General features: G+C 37.1%; 1 protein-coding gene across 2 annotated transcripts in view; it reads left to right on the top strand.

Moving 5' to 3' along the window:
• Nucleotides 1–5573: 5573 nt before the first annotated feature.
• Nucleotides 5574–19838, top strand: part of LOC100809299 (ferredoxin-dependent glutamate synthase, chloroplastic) — a 39019-nt gene continuing 24754 nt past the window's right edge. The window contains exons 1-4 of one of the 2 annotated variants that reach the window (XM_041012524.1): nucleotides 5574–5980; nucleotides 9221–9533; nucleotides 18751–19193; nucleotides 19277–19408. In XM_041012524.1, coding sequence (XP_040868458.1) covers nucleotides 5717–5980; nucleotides 9221–9533; nucleotides 18751–19193; nucleotides 19277–19408 — 1152 coding nt within the window. In that variant the 5' untranslated portion in view covers nucleotides 5574–5716. Of the gene's footprint in view, nucleotides 5981–9205; nucleotides 9534–18750; nucleotides 19194–19276; nucleotides 19409–19838 lie in introns of both variants that reach the window. The other variant, XM_014771717.3, reaches the window with a different exon arrangement.

A 19838-nucleotide genomic window follows, 5' to 3' on the forward strand; every position in this document is an offset into this window, starting at 1 on the left:
TTAAGAGAATTGGATCAGCATAAGTTTATTTGGCAAGAAATGTGGATGCTTTCGAAGTGTTTAAAATCATCACTTCTAAAAGAAATGCTTTTGAAAATAATTTTTTTTTTCATTATTTCCCTTTGCATCGGATTCTAGTCAAAAGTGATTTCGAAAGAAGCTGATAATCCACTAGAAATAAATTAACTATAATATATATCACTTTTATTAAAATATTATTACATATTTTATATCTGAATAAATTATCATTTTACTGCCCATGTAATTATTTAAGGCATATAGATCATTTTGGTTTCTAATTTTATAAACGAGGATTCATTTTAGTTCTTTTAAATGCAAAACAATAGTAAAAACTAAAGTGAAAAATAATTGAAATGAATGACTTTTCTTAAAATTAGAATTTAAATGATCGATACTTACATCTTTAAGAAATACGATGAAATATTTATTAATGATTTATTATTTTCTTGATAGTTTTTTTATGTGTTTGGAATCATGTCTGCAACCTACATCGACCACCAAAATTGCAATAACTAGTTTTTGAATTATGTAAATTCAGAAAGACGTAACTCATAAGGAAACACACATTTATTCATAAACAAAATTTTATTTTATTTTTAATAGAAAGTAACAAAATATTAATATTCAATGCACTAACCTTTTGCCGCATCACAAAAATCACTTTTGGAATTTAGACATGATTGTCCTTTTATCGGTATTTTTTGAAGTTCTTCGACCACTTCCATTCTTTTAATGGGTTGGAAACTACGTAATCCTACGTTACTTCTCACAAGTTCACAAAGAATAAAACAAAATTTCTTAATACTATACCCGTTCAAAGAGAAATGATGGGTGCTTAAATAATTTTTTAAATAGAATTTGTATATTATATTAAAATTGATTGATTGAGGATGACACAATTAATAGTAGTTGGTTGTTTCAAAAGAATTAAGAATAATAGAAAATTTAGTAAAATTTCAATATTGTAATTTAAAAATATAAATCTGGTTGCATTAGTTATTAATTTATATACTATAAAATTGAGTTTCCCTGTTGAACACAAGAAGATTTCCTACTCTATTACTTTTCTTTGAAATTTTTTTGAGTCAATCTTTACTTAGTATTTTTTTTTAAATTCTCTCAAATTAATAATTATTTTAGTACTCTTTTATACCAAGTTTTCTGCTTAACATTTTTTAAAATATTAAATCAATAATTATCTTTTCATTTAGATAAAGATTTATTTTTCTCCATTTAAATTCCACTTTTAATTACTTTTAAAATTTTATTTTGATATTAAAATTTCATTTTCATTCCCAAATCTTACCCTTTGAAACATTACATTATTTTAATTAAACTTTTTAAAATATATTATTTTTCTTAAATATAAATTGTTTTATTTTTATTTGTGTAAAAATAATCATATATATATATATATATATATATATATTACTTATACAATTTTAAATATATTTATTTATATTATTAAAATTTTAGTTAAATTAAAAAATAGTCGTGCCACTAGTTTTATCAAATGTTAAAGTACAAGAGCTCTAATATTTTTTGAGTTTAATTTTCTGCCGCTCCAATAACTTTTACCAAATTTTTAAATAAGTACATGAACTTTTTTTTAATTGGGTCTTAAAGATGTTTTTTTATTAATAGGGTTCTCCCATATAATTATCGATATGGAAAATTAACTCACAAACACTTAATTAGAAGTGAAAATAATAAAGTGATGTTTATGATGTATGTTACAAGCATAATTGAATCGTCAATGATTATAATTTTTTTTTATTGTCAATCAATTATGAGAGTTAGAGGCTTCTGAAAAAAAATTAAATATTTGAATTTGAATTAGAATTAGAATTAAATTAAATTGACCTGCAAAATAAAACATTTAAAATGGAACCCACTTTAAAAATTAATTCCTCCAATATTTGAATTAAAATGGAAGAAGGACTTTATGTTTATAATGGTTAGATAATTCTTATTTGATCATATTTCTTTTTATTTATTTATTAAGGGTAGCTGTATTATTTTATACATATTTTTAATGTTCTTTTTTCTTGTACCAAACAACATAAAAAGCCATCATACTTTCGATCTATTTATTTTCTTTTCTTTTACTTTCATTATTTTCACTTTCTTTCTTAAATCTTACATATCATAAATACTTAAAAGAAATTTTTTAGTATCCATGATAATTTTATCCTCCCGGCTAAAACAATATTATCTGTTAAAATTCAACACAAAAAAAAATAACATCTCATATGAAAAAAACACAGGTGACCATTAAAGAAAGAAAAAATTTACATACACATCCTCTATAAATATGGAGAGTCCATGGTATAATTGGTATTAGTTTTTTTAATTAGAGATATCTACAAATTTTTTGTTTGGTATTTAACTAATCCTCTCGAAACTATTTTATAGTAAAGTGATACATTTAGTTATAATTCTATATCAAAGTTGAGGGATCAAACCTCAAACCATAATTTAGGATTTCAAAATCTCAAACTATAATTTAGGATTCCAAAATACCAAACCTATCAACAATTTTTTATTCAACTTCTCTTTTATTACATCTATTGATGAAACATATATGAGCTAATAGTTACCAAAAATTAAGATTTTTTTTTCTTTTCAATAAAGGTCAAGATCTTCTAGACTTCTACATTTTTTGTTTTCTTTTTTATTTCTTCCATTACTATGATTTTAGAGAAATAAATGAAATGGAGATGTGTTTCACAAAATAAAGAGTGGCGTTTATTTTTCCAAAATCATGTAATAGAAAAATTAAGAAAACAAAATGGAGAGTATCTTTTTCCGTTACCGGAAATACCGGTAACTCCCGCGGTATTAATTTTGTCAACGGAACTGGAAGTTGCAAGTTTACGTTCAGCACGCTTCTCGTGACGTCACCCTCATATTCATATATAAACATTAAACGAAAAAAAAACTAACGATTGAAAATATAACAATAAAAATGTGTGGTCGACAGAGATTCTCCGATCGAAGGTATTCGTTTAAGAAAAATTCCTCTGCATCCGATCACTTGTGTTCTGAAATTACAGTTAAATACTTATCCGAATTCACACTTTTTGAAGGGGCATTTTTTAATCTTTTTTAGGTTAATTAAATTGATTTTTGTTTAGGTTACCGCTGACAATTTTAAGGTAGTTTATTTAATGTATAAAAAATATGATTATTATTAATATGGTGTAATATAGTTAGTAAATAATTTTGTTGATTAAGGGTTTCATCTAACACGTGTGTAAAAAAAATATGTTGAAAGAGGTCAATCCCTTAATTTGAAAAATTAATCATTGAATTTGGGTTGAAATACATTAATTAAAAAAATGATTATTGCAATAATTCTATTCTTTTATTTTTTATTTCATTGTAAAATATTTTTTTTATCAATTTAATTATTGTTGCTTCTCAATTTTGTAATTATCTAATATTTTAATTATCTCTCTTATTTCATAGTATTTATCTATTTATTCCCCTCCATTTTTATTAAAAAAATGTTATTTTCCGTATTTGTTCACTTTTAATCTTTTTTACTCCTCAACATGTATAATGATAGTTGTTCATGTCTCACGTGCTTTGGTATTATTTGTTTGATCAGGTTGTAAGATATAGAAACATTTTTTTAAAGCATATATAAAACATATGGAGTTACTTCATTCATCAAATTACTTTTTTTTTCTTGGAAGTATTGTTATTTTACTTTCTGCACTACAAATATATATATATATATATATATATATATATATATATATATATATATATATATATATATATATATATATATATATATATATATATCACCCGAATAATTCATCATATATTTTTTATATTTAGTTTGATTAAAATTAAAAATATTGGAGTGTTTAACCAATAAGACTAACTAAACATAATAAATGTTCAGATTTTTAAAACTTAACACTTACGGAGTTATGAATTGTTTGATTAGGTAGATCAATTAAACATGACAAGTGGACCTACCTTTCAGACTCAACAACTAAGGGGTTCTAAATTATCTGGCCATGCACGTGTGTAGAGTCACATATTTCATATCTCAAAGACTCCAAAGCTGAAGGCTTAAGAAACCTCAAGAAAACTTAAAATTGTGTGACTCAAGCACTTTTTTTTGTAATGAAAAGGTATAAGAGGCTTCAATTGAGTCAATTTTGAGGGATAAGATAATATCAGTCGTGACTATATTTTCATGTCAAAAGTTGAATCTTAATTCTTAATTCAATTAAAAGAGACTAGTGTCGAATCACTTATATCAATAAATTTTGATGGCATTGTATAACTTATAAAATATAATTTCTTCACTCAATAATAAAAGTGGATACATATGTATATATCATGTCATATTATAATGTGTGAGTACTTACTAAAACTTAGGTATGATAATGCAACGGGGTAGAGGCAAGTTTATGCTCCCCACTCCTCAGTCCTAACATCCCAAACCATCCTTGCTCCTGCCCTCGATCTCAACTGGGGTTAAAAAATTAAACACACCCCACCCCTGGTTGAGTGTCGAGTTTTCCTTCTCTGCCCTGTCCCCGACCCTATGACTGATAATAGGCAATGCAAAGAACGATATAATAAGACACAGGAACAACGTGATGAACAACGATGAAGCTGTGTGTGCTGTGACTCACCACGATGAAGGAGCGTGACTATTGCGACACAATGAAGGAGGCATGAGAATGACGTTATGAATGACATGATAAAGGTCTGGTGGACATGCACTTGATAAGGACGAATGATGGAAGCATTGATATTGTTGTCACTAACTTGTCGGTGAGGAATAAAGAGCATGATGAAGGAGAAAATAAGACAAAGAGGCACAATGATGTGACTTATGAGGAGGATGCACAATGCTTTGACTTGTGAGAAAAATATATTAGGGTTTGCATAATTTATATATATTAGTATCAAGGGGAGGATCACAATATCCAATCTCGCCCCCGTCCTAGATTTTCTCAAGCAGGAAAAATTTGAATTTGATCCCAACCCCAATCATAATCAACCCGATTGTTTCCAATCAAACTCAGGACGAGTGCAGATTAATCCCTATGGATGAGGGTTTATTTGTCATGCCTACTAAAACTTGATTTGAATCTACACCTTTATGACTTAAAGGTGGTTTGCTTATGTTTAAATAGGAAAAAAAAATTAAAAAAAATTGGTGTGAATCCCACATATTTTTTTTCTACTTTAATTTAAATATTTATTCTAAGTTCTCTTCCATTTATTACCAAACTAGGCATTAACCTCTAATCTAATGAATATGAAGGCATCCTAACTCGGAAGGAGGAATAAACCTCCCCATTAGGAATTTGAATTTGTTGGGATGAAAAGCAAAAAGGCATAAATTCATTATTGGGGGCTGCGTGGCGTACGTGTGATGATGATCAGGTTCCTACAACAAGGCGGGAATCTTGGAATCTAAGATGGGTCCCACGCGCACCGTACGGGACGCATCGAGTAAGCGTGGACCTGAACACAGATTGCAGAAACCCAAGAGTAGTGCAGGGTGTCCACAAATGAAGACGAGTGAGTGAAGTGAGACTTGGTGGTGTGTGTGTGACTCAGACACTTCCTGACCTCTCCCTCTTCTCCCTTTTATCTTCATTCTCACTCACCCACTCCATTCTATTTCTATTCTCCACACACTCTCATCTCTCTCTCGATGATGGCGCTGCACTCAGTGTCTTCCGTTTCGCACGTGCTGCGCCTCGCCGAGCCATTCCCTTCCCTCCACAACGCTCACGTGCTCCTCGACCTCGCACCTCTCCGCCGCAAACCCAAGCGCCGCACTCGCAGACTCACGGCGTTTCCCTTGTCGTCGCCGCTCCGTCATTCCGCCGTCAAATCCGTTCTCCACCTCGACCGCTCCACCGACAACCGCCTCCATAATTCCTCTGCTTCGTCTTCTTCCGATTCCAAACCGCAGGTCTGGTTTTGGTTTTGGTTTTGGTTTCGTCGTAACATTTTTCTTCTTCATTTTTTAAGTGTTTTTCTGTTGCGTATTGATGATCGGACGATAGAACGGTACAAGTGATCGCTCTCTGCCGATTTCGTTAGTGTTAATCGCGTCAACGCAACACCGTAGAAAATCTCGCGAGATAGTGAATTTGCTAAAATGAAAATGAGAAAATCACGAATTGTTGTGAAGAACTTGATACGAGTTCATTTCGCCGACATGATTATTCACGATCATTCTGATATAAATGTTACTCTGTAATTTACACTATAAATAATGGAGTTTATAAAGGAAAATGCTATGGCTATTTAGGTGGCAGGGAAATGATTTTGTACAGAGAATTTCCAAGTCTTAATCACTCTGCACTTAGGAATGTTTTACGTAGAGATAGCTTCAGAGAACTTAGGTTGGAAAGGACATTCCAAAAGTGATTATGTCTTTCTTTGGAAAGAGAATGGTTTAACCAGTAAACTTAAGGCAAGGGACCAAGTCCTTGATTGAATGACCTTAAATGGATCCATGTAAAGAAACATCAGTCACCATGGTGAAAGCAAGGGATAGAGGCTCCCCCTACCGAATTAAGACTCAGACTCTCTGTTCACAGTCATGAAAAATCTAGCAGTTAGTTCAAAGAACTAGAAAACCAATTTATCCATATAATGCCAATTCCATAATCTTATATAAAAACAATCTCCCCAACTTTCCCAATCATAACCTAGAGAGGGCCCTGGTGATCAGTTTGTATGAGCTAGTTACATGACTAATTGGTTTTTTTTTTTTTTTTTTTGCTCAGCCAAAAATATAATATATGCATTAGTGAGTACCGGAGGTACTAAACAGTATAGGTTTTGATAATACAATTCGGAGCTGGTTCACAAACAGGCACTGTGATTACAAAGCCTGAAAGAGACCACAAAAAGATAATAGTACAGGAATGTAGCATAGATTCCTATGTTCGAGTCCGAAGAAAACCAATTTTGAGATTTGAAGACCATTGATTGTAATGAGAGGTGAAATCCTTGTCTAAGTATCTGATCCATGTCCATATTAGAAACATTGCGTCATCCATTACTTTATGAGCATTGAAAGTGTCATTGGAGAAAATGATGCTATTTCTGTGCTTCCAAATAGTCCAAGTCAGTGCTAACCACCATCATTTTCATCTGTTCGCCTGCATTCCTTCATAAACTCCATGAATGTGCTGAAGAAAATGTTGTCTTGGGTGGTGTGGGAAAACCCCCACCAAATTCACCCAAGACAGCAATTCCCACCATATAGGGAGAATCTTGCTACAATGAAAGAATAAATGACTTGCGCTCTCATCCGTTGACCTGCATAAAGGACACAAATATTCCTGCAACTCAACCCGTTTCCTTCTCAAATTGTCTCTGGTTGGCAGTCTGTCTTTGAGTAACCTCCATGCGAACGTAGCCACTTTCGATGGGACCTTAAGCTTCCATAATTCCTTGAACTGTCCATCCTGTTCCCCTTCTGATATACCTTCTCTAATCACTCTGTAGGCATTCCTAGCCGAATAACTGCCACTTGACTCTGTCGCCCATACCCACTGATCATCAATGTTGGACCTGATTTTGTACCCTTCAACTTCTTGTATGAATGCGACCGTCATCTCTATCTCACTATCAAACAATGGTCTACTCCACTGAAATTGCCACTCCCACCCTGCTTCATTGAAAGCTTCTAATTGCTGGATGAAATGATGTTGGTGAGCCGATATGGTGTACAACCTTGGGTATTTCTATGATAATTGACTGTCTCCACCTGTCCACTTATCCTCCCAAAATTTAAACTTATTCCCCACACCCGACCTTCCATAATGTTGATCTGTTCAACTGCTGTCCCTGATGAGGATGTTGGGATACCATCTTCAAATCCCTCCACCATATGGATTCGATACTGGCCCTCCGAGCTCCATCTAGACTCCTCGACCCACCATACTTTGATTCAAGTACCCTTGTCCATGTCTCCTCCTGATTCTGAAACAAATCCCATTTTCACTTTTCCAGCAATGATATATTAAACGAGGTGATGTCCTTGACTCCCAGTCCTCCTTCTTCCTTTGGTAGACATACCATATCCCATCGGATCCAAGCAATCTTGTTTTGCTCAGACGACCCACCCCATAAAAAATTCCTCTGCAACCTGACTAGCTTGTTGACATGACTAATTGGTTGATTACCCTCATCCTTAACTTCGTTAGATATATCCTTTAATAGCAACGGATTCATGCATGTGGTTGAATATCCTGTCATTGGGTTAAAACTATCCAACACCCTATGAAGTTGCTTTTTTAAGAAATTCCAATAATGTGGGAAGAAGGCACCAGTGCAGCTGCCAGGTCCTGGAGCTTACCGATTATGATTTTTTTATATAAAAATTATCATACCTTATTAAGGAATAAATTCTACAATATCTGGTTATCAATTGCACTTTTTTTGTATTCAATTTTTTTAGAAATGTATTGGAGAACATAATCATATCATATGTAGAATGATAACAAACTACCGAGTGTTCTTTTCTAAGCCTCCCCCTTTGTTTGTTCTTTCAATTTTGTTTAAATGATGCTTTAGCAAATGTTCAACAGAACAAGTATCATAGTGCGAGTATCATTTCATCACTTCATGAATATATACAATTCCATAATGACTTTGGAGGTCATAATCCAATCCATATGTAGACTGGTAGCAATTGGTTGTACTGTTGAATGTACCCTTGTTTGTTTGTTTGTGTTTTCAATGTGTTTTTCAGTATTAGACCCTTGGTATCTGGAAGCCACATTGCACCACAACTAATCTGAATCGAGTTGGTTTGGTTGACCCATTTAAGGGAATAAAGCTCTCCCAATCCCACTTGAACCAACAGATGTTGGTCCACTCTAAATGATGCTTTAGCAAATGAACAGCTGAACATGTATCATCTGGTTTAAGTATGAATTTTATTTAACTACTCTATGAAACTTCATAAATCCTAAATAAACTTGAATGAAGAATGAATTTTGCATATTTTTCTTGTGTATTTCAGTTTGATTTGCAATTAATTTAAAGGGTTTCTGTGGCCCGATGCACAAGATTCTCACCATTGTGGGGCCTGAGTTATTTTAGAGCATTGTTTCTCAAATGCTTTGCTAATCAGCTGTTCAATATTGTGGCATGTAATCTACATGTAACATTCCAGTCACTTGTTGCCCAGGTTGCAAACTTGGAGGACATAATATCAGAAAGAGGAGCCTGTGGGGTTGGATTCATTGCCAATTTGGAGAATAAGGAATCACATGAGATTGTCAAGGATGCTTTAAATGCTTTAAGTTGTATGGAACATCGTGGTGGCTGTGGAGCAGATAATGACTCTGGTGATGGTTCAGGGCTGATGACCGGAGTTCCGTGGGAACTATTTGACAATTGGGCCAACACGCAAGGGATTGCTTCCTTTGATAAGTTGCACACTGGTGTTGGAATGGTTTTCTTACCCAAAGAGGCACAACTTCTCAATGAGGCGAAGAAAGGTAATAGTGTTCTTGTTTTGAATGTTGAGGATTAGTTGAGCTCCAATAATGTCTGTCTTTTGTGGTTTCCCTTAGATAAGCATGTTTAATTGTTTGTGATAAATTTGGTTGATGGAGCCTGAAGAGTTTTAGTATAATTCATTAGATTCAGAGATACAGAGTTTTCCTATTTATACTTACACTTAGTTTAGTTAGAAACCTAACTAATTGACTACAACAATAACTTAACTAACTTGATACAACAGACTTTTGCCAGCTCAGCGTACCTGAACCTGGCACTGAACTAACTACTGATACAGTATACTCTAACAATTCCTGTTGCATATTACATGCTGCATGATGCTCTCCCCCTTTTATGTAAGGGATTTTTTCTTATTTCTCATTTCCTGTATGCTATTCTCTAATTTGCTTAGTTATTCACATGCCATCCAAGTCTATGAACCACAAGCTTTGTAGAACTTGTAGTTGAAGCATATGTTTCAATTAAGACATTGAAGAAAACAAATGATAAGATTACGTACATTATAAAATCTTTGTTGTTGTTGCTATCATAGCTTGTGTAGTACAGTATATGCTATTTGATGTCTCTTCACTTCGTGTAACTTTGTATTTCAATATCATTTCTGTAATGAAGAGGAACTGAATTTCTCTAGGATCTTTTTTTTTTCCATTGTTAAAGATGTATTTGTCTTAAACCTTGTGTTTATTATGTGTGATACTGTGCAGTAACCTTTGGCTATGGCATTTTAGCATGGATCCCCCCAAAATATAAATCATAAAATCAGTTATAATCATAATTCATATCAAAACCATTTCAAATGATGAAACTCTCAACATGATACTTATTAAATGCAACCTTTCTTAGATAAATTCTATTCCAACTTCCAACTATATACAATTGAAAAACCTTAGAAATTAATGCACAAGAACTGCTGGATATCCTTGAGACAAACCTAATATTGACTTAAAAAGCCTAAGTTTTTTCAAAGAATGGAAGCTTCTTAACAATGGAAGTACATATTAGAGCCATTTTTGGAGCTTGATCTGGCCATTACTCCCTCGTTAGGATATAAAGCAGTTACGGGTCTACAAATTAAAAGTAAATCATTCTATTAGAGGCAATTACTTATTAGAGACCTCCCTTGAGGTTAGCAATAATTACACCTAAACCCTGCTTGTTTTAGAAATTAGTCAAATTACACCTACCTATCTTACACTTTCCTTACTTTGTTACTTTTAAAGGTATCATGTATATGGTTTATACACCAAAAATAAGGGGGGGGGGGGGGGGGAGTCTAATTTTTTAAAAGTAAAGGGTGTTACTTTTTTTTTTTTTGCTCAGCAAAAATACTTATGTAATTTATAAGAAGAGTACCAGAGGTACTATAGATACATATATGGATTGGGTACACAGCTAGTTCCAAATGTGGTCCTAACAATTTATATTAGGGACCAGCTACACCCAATACCAGCATTATATATATGCTGCACCTATTAAAAGAGATCCCAGCATCTACCCTCCTTTCCTAATTACCCAAAAGCATCTTTCAAATTAGAAGACCAGTGATTAAAATGTAATTCAAAATCTTTCTCCATAACTGTAAGCCATGACCAGATTAGGAGAAGTGCATCATCCATCACTTTGCTTGCACTGAATGTTTGGTTTTCAAACACCAGCTTATTTCTATGTTGCCATATGGTCCGTGTAAGGGCTATCCACCAACACCTCCATCTTGTAGCTTTAGTCCCAGCAGCGTTCCCACTGTTGTGTTGCAGGAAATGTTCCCTCTGGTCTTTTGGGAAAGCACCCACTGTTTTCACCCATGACAGTGACTCCCACCAAAAGGGGAGGGTCTTGTTGCAGTTGAAGAATAGGTGTGCTGCATCCTCCTCCGAGTTGTTGCACAATGGGCACAACGAATCACTTATCTCCACTTGTCTCCTTCTCAAATTCACCTTCGTTGGTAATCGATCGTTGATGAGTCTCCATGTAAACACCGGTGCCTTAGGCGGTATCTTAAGTTTCCACAATTGCACAAAAATTCCATCCTCATTGTCCCCCCTTATTGCCTCCTGCAGTAGCTCGTACGCAGTTTTTGTTGAATAGTTTCCACTCGGATCTGCCTTCCAAGTCCATGAGTCTGCTTCATGCTGTTGTATTGTTGACAATCCGATTTCCTCTAGAAATTCTGCAGCCGTTGTAGCTTCACTATCAAATAAATTTCTCCTTCAATTGAAGCTCCATTCCCAACCTTCATCTTTGTGACTTCCATGAGGCTGATAGTTTGCTGTTGTTGATTGGAAATTTGGTACAGAGTAGGAAATTTTTTCATTAGTGGTCTGTCCCCAACAGTCCATTTGTCCTCCCAAAATCTGATTTTGTCTCCACATCCCACCCTCCATTCTATTTGCTTTTTAAGTACTGTTAACTCCTCCTATTGGTTGAGGTGCCTTAGGTCCTTCCACCAATGAGAGTGAAATCTGTTTTTTCTTTCATCATCTAGATTTCTCCACTCGCCATACTTTGAATTCAGTATTCTGGTCCACATCTGTCCATTTTGTTGAAACAAATCCCATCTCCACTTTCCAAGCAATGCTGTGTTGAACTTCCTCAAGTCTTTTATACCTAATCCTCCTTTCTCCTTAGGGAGACATACAGTTTCCCACTTGACCCATGCGATCCTCCTTTGCTCCGAGCCTCCACCCCATAGGAATTTGCGCTGAATATTGACTAGCTTCTGTACTACTTTGCTAGGTGCCCTGAAAAATGAAAAGAAGTAAATTGGAAGCGCTGTTAAGATTGCATTAATCAGAGTGACTCTCCCTCCCAAGGAAATGTGTCTTTGTTTCCATCTAGCTAGTTTTGTCTCACACTTCCTAATGATAGGATCCTAGATCTCCCTACATCTTGGATTTGCCTCAATCGGGATACCAAGATAGGAAAAAGGCATAGACAGCATGCTGCAGTTTAGGAACTCGGCAGCCTCCTTACACCAATGGTCTGGTTTCCAAATTGCCCCAAATCGACTTTCTGCAAAATTGATTTTGAGTCCAGAAGCTAACTCAAAGCATCTGAGGATTGTTTTTATAACCTTCATATTTTCCATTGTAGCCTCTTCGAAGAAAATAGTATCATCGGCATATTGTAAAATACTAACTGGCTCCTTATTTTTCCCCACTAGGAAGCTATTAAACCGCTTTCTGTCCACAGCTTCTCTCATCAAACCAGTTAGACCTTCTGCAACAATGTTAAACAACAGTGGTGCGAGGGGATCGCCTTGTCGGAGGCCTCTTTGTGGGGAGAATTCGTTAATAGGGCTTTCATTAACCAAAATAGACACTGATGCTGAATGGAGGCAGCCTCTGATCCAATGTTGTTAATGGCGGATGGCGGTTCATGGCGGAAAGTAAAAAATCCTCCATAAAAATATGGCGGATGGTGTAGCGGAAAATGGCGGATGTCATGGCGGACCAAAAAAAAAAAAAAAACTTATATATAAACTCATTGAAATTGAAAAAAACAAAGGATTGCATTCAAATAAACTAAAAAAGTTTCATGAGTTCATACAATAATCAAGTACCAACACCAAATAAACTCATTAAAGAGTTCAAATAAACTCAGCCATTTAAAAGAGGACTGAACAGAAAAAAAAATTGTGGTGTCAAATACGAAAAAAAAATGGGACTGTTAAAAGTAAAAAGGGGTGTCAAATAGCAAAAGGAAAAAAAAAGCTGCAGACAGAAAACAGGGGGTGTCAAACAGCAAAAATAAAACTAAAACCTACGCCTTCTTCTTCGCGACGCCTTCTTCTTCTTCGCGACAGCAGCTTCGTCTTCTCCGCGAGAACTCCTTGCTGCAGGCCGCCGTTCGTGACAGATGCGTCGCTGCCGGAGCTCGTCGCCGCCGTTTGTGCCGGTGCGTCGCTGCCGGAGGTCATCGCGGCTGCGTGCGCGTGCGGCTGCGGGTGTCGCGGCTGGGTGCGCGTGTGGGGTGCGGGAGGGACGCCATTTTCCGCCACCCCGCCATAACCGCCACGATCGCCATGGCTATGGCGGTCGCCATGGCGCCGCCATCCCAAACCCGCCACGCCACCGCTATTCGGTGGCGTTTTTTCGAAAAACCGCCATGGCCGTCATTTAACAACACTGCTCTGATCCACTGTAACCATTTGGGGTAGAAGCCTAATCTTGTCATCATATAATTTAGGAACTCCCATGAGACAGAATCGTAGGCTTTTTCATAATCTACCTTATACACCAAGCAAGGTTTTTTGCATCGTTTTGCCTCCTCCACTACTTCATTAGCAATCAACACGCCATGCAACAAATGCCTACCCTTTATGAATGCAGTTTGTCTCTCATCAATTATGTCCGGCAGCACTTTTTTCAATCTGTTTGCCAATAACTTGGCCACAATCTTATAAACACAACCTATTAGTGAAATAGGTCTATATTCGTTGAGAGATTGTGGGTCTTTCACCTTGGGGATTAGGGCAATGAATGAAGCATTGCAGCCCTTTGGAAAGATGCCGTTGACATGGAATTCGTCAAGGAACCAGGTGATATCGGGTTTTAGTAACTCCTAAAAGTGCTTGATGAATTTGAAATTTAAACCGTCAGGTCCTGGGCTTTTCTCACTCCCACAATCCCATACAGCTGACTTTATTTCATCCTCCTGGAAACGTCCCACCAACCATTCATTTTGCTGCTGTCCGATACCTCGAAATCTGGTCCCATTAATTTTTGGTCTGCCATAATCGGGTTCGCTGAATCTGATCTGGAAGAAGTTGCAGACTTCCTCTTTCACTCTGGTTGGTTCCTCAACCCGTGACCCTTCAATCAGCACACCTTTGACTGCATTATTCCTACAGTTATAGTTCATGAGCTTGTGAAAGTATCTTGAATTGCAATCCCCCTCCTTGATCCATTTTGTTCTTGCCTTTTGTCTCAGCAAGGACTCATGTGCTTGTGTAGCTGTCCACAAGTCCTCCTGTAGCTTCTTACGGGCTGCCAATTCTTGGGGTGACATTTGTCTGTCATTGCTGCCTGTTTCCAGGTTATTTAGCTCGTTCTGAATCTGTTGTACCCTGTTAAACGTGTCTCCAAAGTGCTCTTTGTTCCAATGCTTCATCCTTTGCTTGAGTGTCTTGATCTTTTCTTTCAGCGAGTAGCCCCCCCAACCCCTTGGTTGTGTGTTTGTCCAGGTTTCCTTGACTAAATTTTGGAATGTCTTGTCCTTCAACCAGCAATCAAGAACCCTAAAAGGTTTGGGTCCCCAATTGACGGTTTTGGCTCTAAGCAGGATGGGACAATGGTCCGAAAAATCTCTGTCCAAAATGAATTGTGTGCTGTCTGGCCATTTAGATGCCTAGTCATCAGAGACGAAGAACCTATCCAGTTTGCTCTTTGCAGCCCCATTTGGTCTGATCCATGTAAATTTTCTGTCTACGCATGCCACTTCTTCTACTGCTAAGTCTGATAGCCAATCATTAAACTCTAAGATGCTATTGAGATCCCCCTCCCTCTGAGTCGTGCACACTCTCTCGGATGGATGCCTAATGCTGTTAATGTCTCTCAAGATACACCAAAATCCACCAGGTTGAAGATTCTTAAGCTGCCTGATAGATTCCCATAGTGCTAGCTTGCCAACAACATCACATGATGCATATAAGTTCACAATGAATATTTTTTGCATCTCTTGAGTCCACACACCCTCCAGTAGAATGAAGCCCCTACCAGTGACCCTCCTCTCCACTTTAAATACCTTCTCATTCCATATACACAGCAGTCCGCCAGCTGTATTTGTTGCCGGCTGTATTTCCAGCTCAAGTCAGTGTCCCCCCACAAAGCTTGACATATAGCCTTGTCTATCTGTTCTCGCTTGGTCTCCTGAATACACAACATGTCAGTTTGGTGTTTTGTTACCAATCTTCTAATTGCTATCCACTTCACCCCTCTCCCTAGCCCTCTGATGTTATATGATATAATATTCATGATGAGTTGGTTCTCTTTCCCAATACTTCTGCTTCCTTCCTGCCTCTGATCTCCATTGATGTGATTTTGTCAATGATTTCTGATTGCTCTTTCCCGGATGTCATCCCCAGGTCTTTAGCCACTTCCCATTGAGCTATGGCCTCATCGCGTATGTGGGTGTTACATTGAATCCTGCTTTGTGATGTCTTTCTTTTTTCTGGGTGTGTCTTGAGCTCCCTTGGGCCTGAGTCCATTGGGATATTTTGTCCTTCGTTATTGTGGTTTGCTGTTTCCAGTTCCGTTGGAGCCTGTGGCCTCATTTCGTCTGAAGTTGGTTTTTCTTCATGTAGGGTGGCTAAGCTGCGAATTTGGGCCTCCTTCTTTCTACACCCCTACCCCTAGAATACACTTTCTAAGCGCTTCCGTTTTCCACTAGGTGCTGGTGATAGTTAGTGCAAAGGTCTTGTGACTTTTGTCCATGTGTGTTGCTAGTGAGGCCCGTATACTCAGTGCAAGGGCCTTGTGAGTCTTCTACGGGTGCGTTGTTAGCAAGGCCCATTTTGTTATTGGGTCCAGCAGGTTCCACATTTGGGTCAAGAGGAAGTTTAAGTTTGAGCGGGTGTTGCTGTTTCCTGTTGAGGCATTTGATGCCTACCTCCTTTTGGCCCTGGGCTATGTCCTTTGTCTGTTCCTCCACTTTACTCTCCATGCTCCCCTTTGACTTTTTGACAACAAGTTTCTTCTCGGTTTCGAGCTTGTTAGTTTTTTGATCGTTACTCATTTTCATTTTGTCGTAACCTACAGATACTTCCGGCCTAGGCTCAGCTGCGCTCTCTAATTGGTTGCGCCGTACTCTGTCTGGCATGCACAACTCAGTAATTGAGTAGTGTGCCCTGCTGCCCTGGTCTTTAACCGTTGGATCTTCGCTCCCTTGACCGTCATTGGGTACCTTCTCGATCCAGCGGACTGAGTGACCGCCAGTGTGTTCGTCGGCGATTATCCCCGGCGAGAGGACGCTCAATCTTGAGAATGGTGTATCGGGGTCGCTGTCATCAGACAAAATTTCTTCAGATGACCCGATTGTGCTCCGGCGATGGCGCACGTACATTCCTTCTTTGTTCGCATTCTCTTCCACCAAGTACACTGTGTGGGTCTCGTCTCCAATATGTACTGCTACTGAGTGATGAATTACCAGTTTCCATGGGGTTCTGATAAGAACCCTAGCCCTATCGAGTCTCCGCATTTCTTCTACATCATCATCGACATCCACCAAATCGCCCATTGCTGCCACAATCTTTCGAATGTACCCGATTTCCCATGCAGCTAATGGTATGCCCCAACAATGAATCCATACCAGCCTATTTTCCGGTCTCATCTTCGGCTTCCATTTCTCTAGGGAGTAAAATAGAGATGAGCCCTTGTCGATTTCTTCCTTGATCATCACTTCTGCTTTCATGTCCGACAGGCCCAGTAGGATGACCATGTCATCTCCTAAGTACTTGGGCATCACATCTGACCCTAAGGTCCAAAAGATTTCATCTTCAACTCTTTCAAACATCTCTTGTTTCTTCAGCCTTCCCACCTATGCATCTGTGTACCAGTTTTTCTCCCCCACCGGAATGTCAAGTTGGACCGATGAGTGTGATCCCCCGTAACTAACTTGAGTAGTGGAAAAGTTCCTTCTCTGTCCTACCTTCTCTGTGCTTGTGGCCAGTATCTCTGCATATGTCCTTTTGGGTGCAATGTTGTGTGGTGCTATACTTTGAGCTGCAGCTATTCTGTCGTTCTCTTTTTGGCCTTGCCCCTGCCTGCCGTGGTTGACTATGGAACTACTGTGTGTCCTGTTTACTCTCCTGTATTTTGGTATGTTCACGTACATCTTCATGCCTCCGATGATGATATTATCAAGCTGCCTTTCTAGTCTTTTCTCGTCAGACACTCCTTTGAATCTCACGAACCCATACCTCCGTCCTCTCTTGTTTCTCTGCTTAGACACGAAAACCACCCTTACATCCCCCCATTTTTTGAACTGGGTCCAGAGCTCCTTCTCCGTTGCTTCGTCAGGGAACCTAGTAAAGTAGTATGAGGTGATGTCTGTTCTGTTCCTCCAGTTTGATTGTTGGTAGTTGACATGCTGTCCAAACCCATTTCCCTTGTAGTCTTGTCTGGGATCCACTCTATCAGTTGGTGGTTCTACTCTCAGTTTCCCTCCCCTTCTGTTTCTCACGGTGATCCACTCTCTCTCTCTCTGTGACATTCAATTAATTCATCTTTTTTATTTCAAACTGATGTTAGCCTTTCCATGTAAAGGTTGTTACTGTGTTAAAACATAAGAATAATATATAAAATAAGGGAAGCAAATATATCTCTAAATTAAGTAGGGTCTAAATGTAATTACTGCTATTCTCAAGGGAGGTTCTTAATTATCCCTTGGTATTAAGGCTATTGTTTCCAATGATTTGCAATAAAATAAAAATATACCTGAAGTGTTTGTGATAGGCCCATATGCATGTGTATAGTGGGAAATGGAAAGGAGGGCAAGAGAAGGATAACGAGTCTCGATATAAAGGCCTGGAAGTGTACGAAAGGAGGAACAAAAAGGTTTTACAAGAAGAATTGGTTGGGGGAGGGGCACATGATACTCCCTTTTTGCCCCGTTATTTATTGCCCAAGTCCATGGCTTCCTTTTTATAGAATAAACATGAAATATGAGCCTAATATAAGTTCTGATAATTAAAAAGTTGAGTTTAAAGGGGTAATGTTTTTAAAAAGTGATGTGGGCAAATGCTCGATTCCATATATATTAAAATTAAAGGCTATGTACAAATCATGTAATGAACTATTTCAGGAAATAAGGATCTATTTGAAGATTTCAGAAAATTTAGGAAACTCTCATTTGGATTCAAATGTTCACGGAAGCTATTTCAAAATGGGATAAAGTTTAGGGATGTCTATATTTTCCCTATTTGTTCTTTTTCTCTATTGGTAATTCTGTTAGGACTTCGTTTTCCTTCTTTCTTGTTGTTAGTTCTTTGAAGAAAAATAAATTTGTATATGGCCATGCAAACACACTTCTGTAACACTATAGTGTAGTATCTTGTCTTTATAAGTATTTTGTGTGCATGATAAATGATCAACTGTGATTTATTGGCTTAGCTTACATTCTCTTAAATGGGCCAAAGTGAATTTTGCACTCTAATACAGCAGTTTGTATTCTGACATGTATTTTAATTTTTTTGTTTAGTTATTGTAAATATTTTTCGGCAAGAAGGTCTTGAGGTTCTTGGTTGGAGGCCTGTCCCTGTAAATACTTCTGTAGTAGGTTTTTATGCGAAGGAGACCATGCCCAATATACAGCAGGTATTTGTTAAGATTGTGAAAGAAGAAAATGTTGATGACATTGAACGAGAACTGTACATCTGTCGGAAATTGATTGAAAAAGCAGTAAGCTCAGAAAGTTGGGGAAATGAGCTTTATTTCTGTTCTTTATCCAATCAAACCATAATTTACAAGGGGATGCTTCGCTCAGAAGTGCTTGGGTTATTTTATTCTGACCTCCAAAATGATCTTTATAAGTCCCCTTTTGCCATTTATCATCGAAGGTATAGCACAAATACTAGTCCCAGATGGCCTCTAGCACAACCGATGAGGCTTCTTGGTCATAATGGAGAGATCAACACCATACAGGTTGAGTTTTCTTTTGGCATTTGAATTATTTCTATACAATTTGACTTTTGATGGATTTATAAAATTGCCACAAATTTGTGCAGGGCAACTTGAATTGGATGCAATCACGAGAACCATCATTGAAGTCACCTGTATGGCGAGGTCGTGAAAATGAAATTCGTCCATTTGGAAATCCCAAGGGATCAGACTCAGCAAATCTTGACAGTGCTGCAGAAGTATGTCAATAACTTAGTATAAAATTATTAATTTCTTAAGCTTGAAGATCTTGATGATGATGATGATTCATTTGGAATTTATTGTTGAAATTTAAAAATATTTGATCCTTCTATTCTTATGGTTCCTATACCTGTCATGTTAACTTTTCTTTCAGATTCTGTTTCATAATCCATTTGTTTAAAATTTCAATATATCTAAGTTATTTGCTAGGCAATGCCCCTATTAAGGAACATACTTTTGTTTGAACCAAGGTGCTTAATAGGGTTGATACAAATGATGTTTTATAGATTCATAGGCCTCATGTAACTAGTTTGAATTTCTCCTGCTGTCTGTGTTGTGTTTACTGGTGCTCAGAGACAAAGTCATCCCTTATTTTTTGGAGCTGCTTTGAAGCTCTGGAAATGCCCTTCTGGCATTTTGGTAAAGCAA

This window comes from Glycine max, chromosome 19 (assembly GCF_000004515.6).
Source record: "Glycine max cultivar Williams 82 chromosome 19, Glycine_max_v4.0, whole genome shotgun sequence".
Lineage (NCBI taxonomy): Eukaryota > Viridiplantae > Streptophyta > Magnoliopsida > Fabales > Fabaceae > Glycine > Glycine max.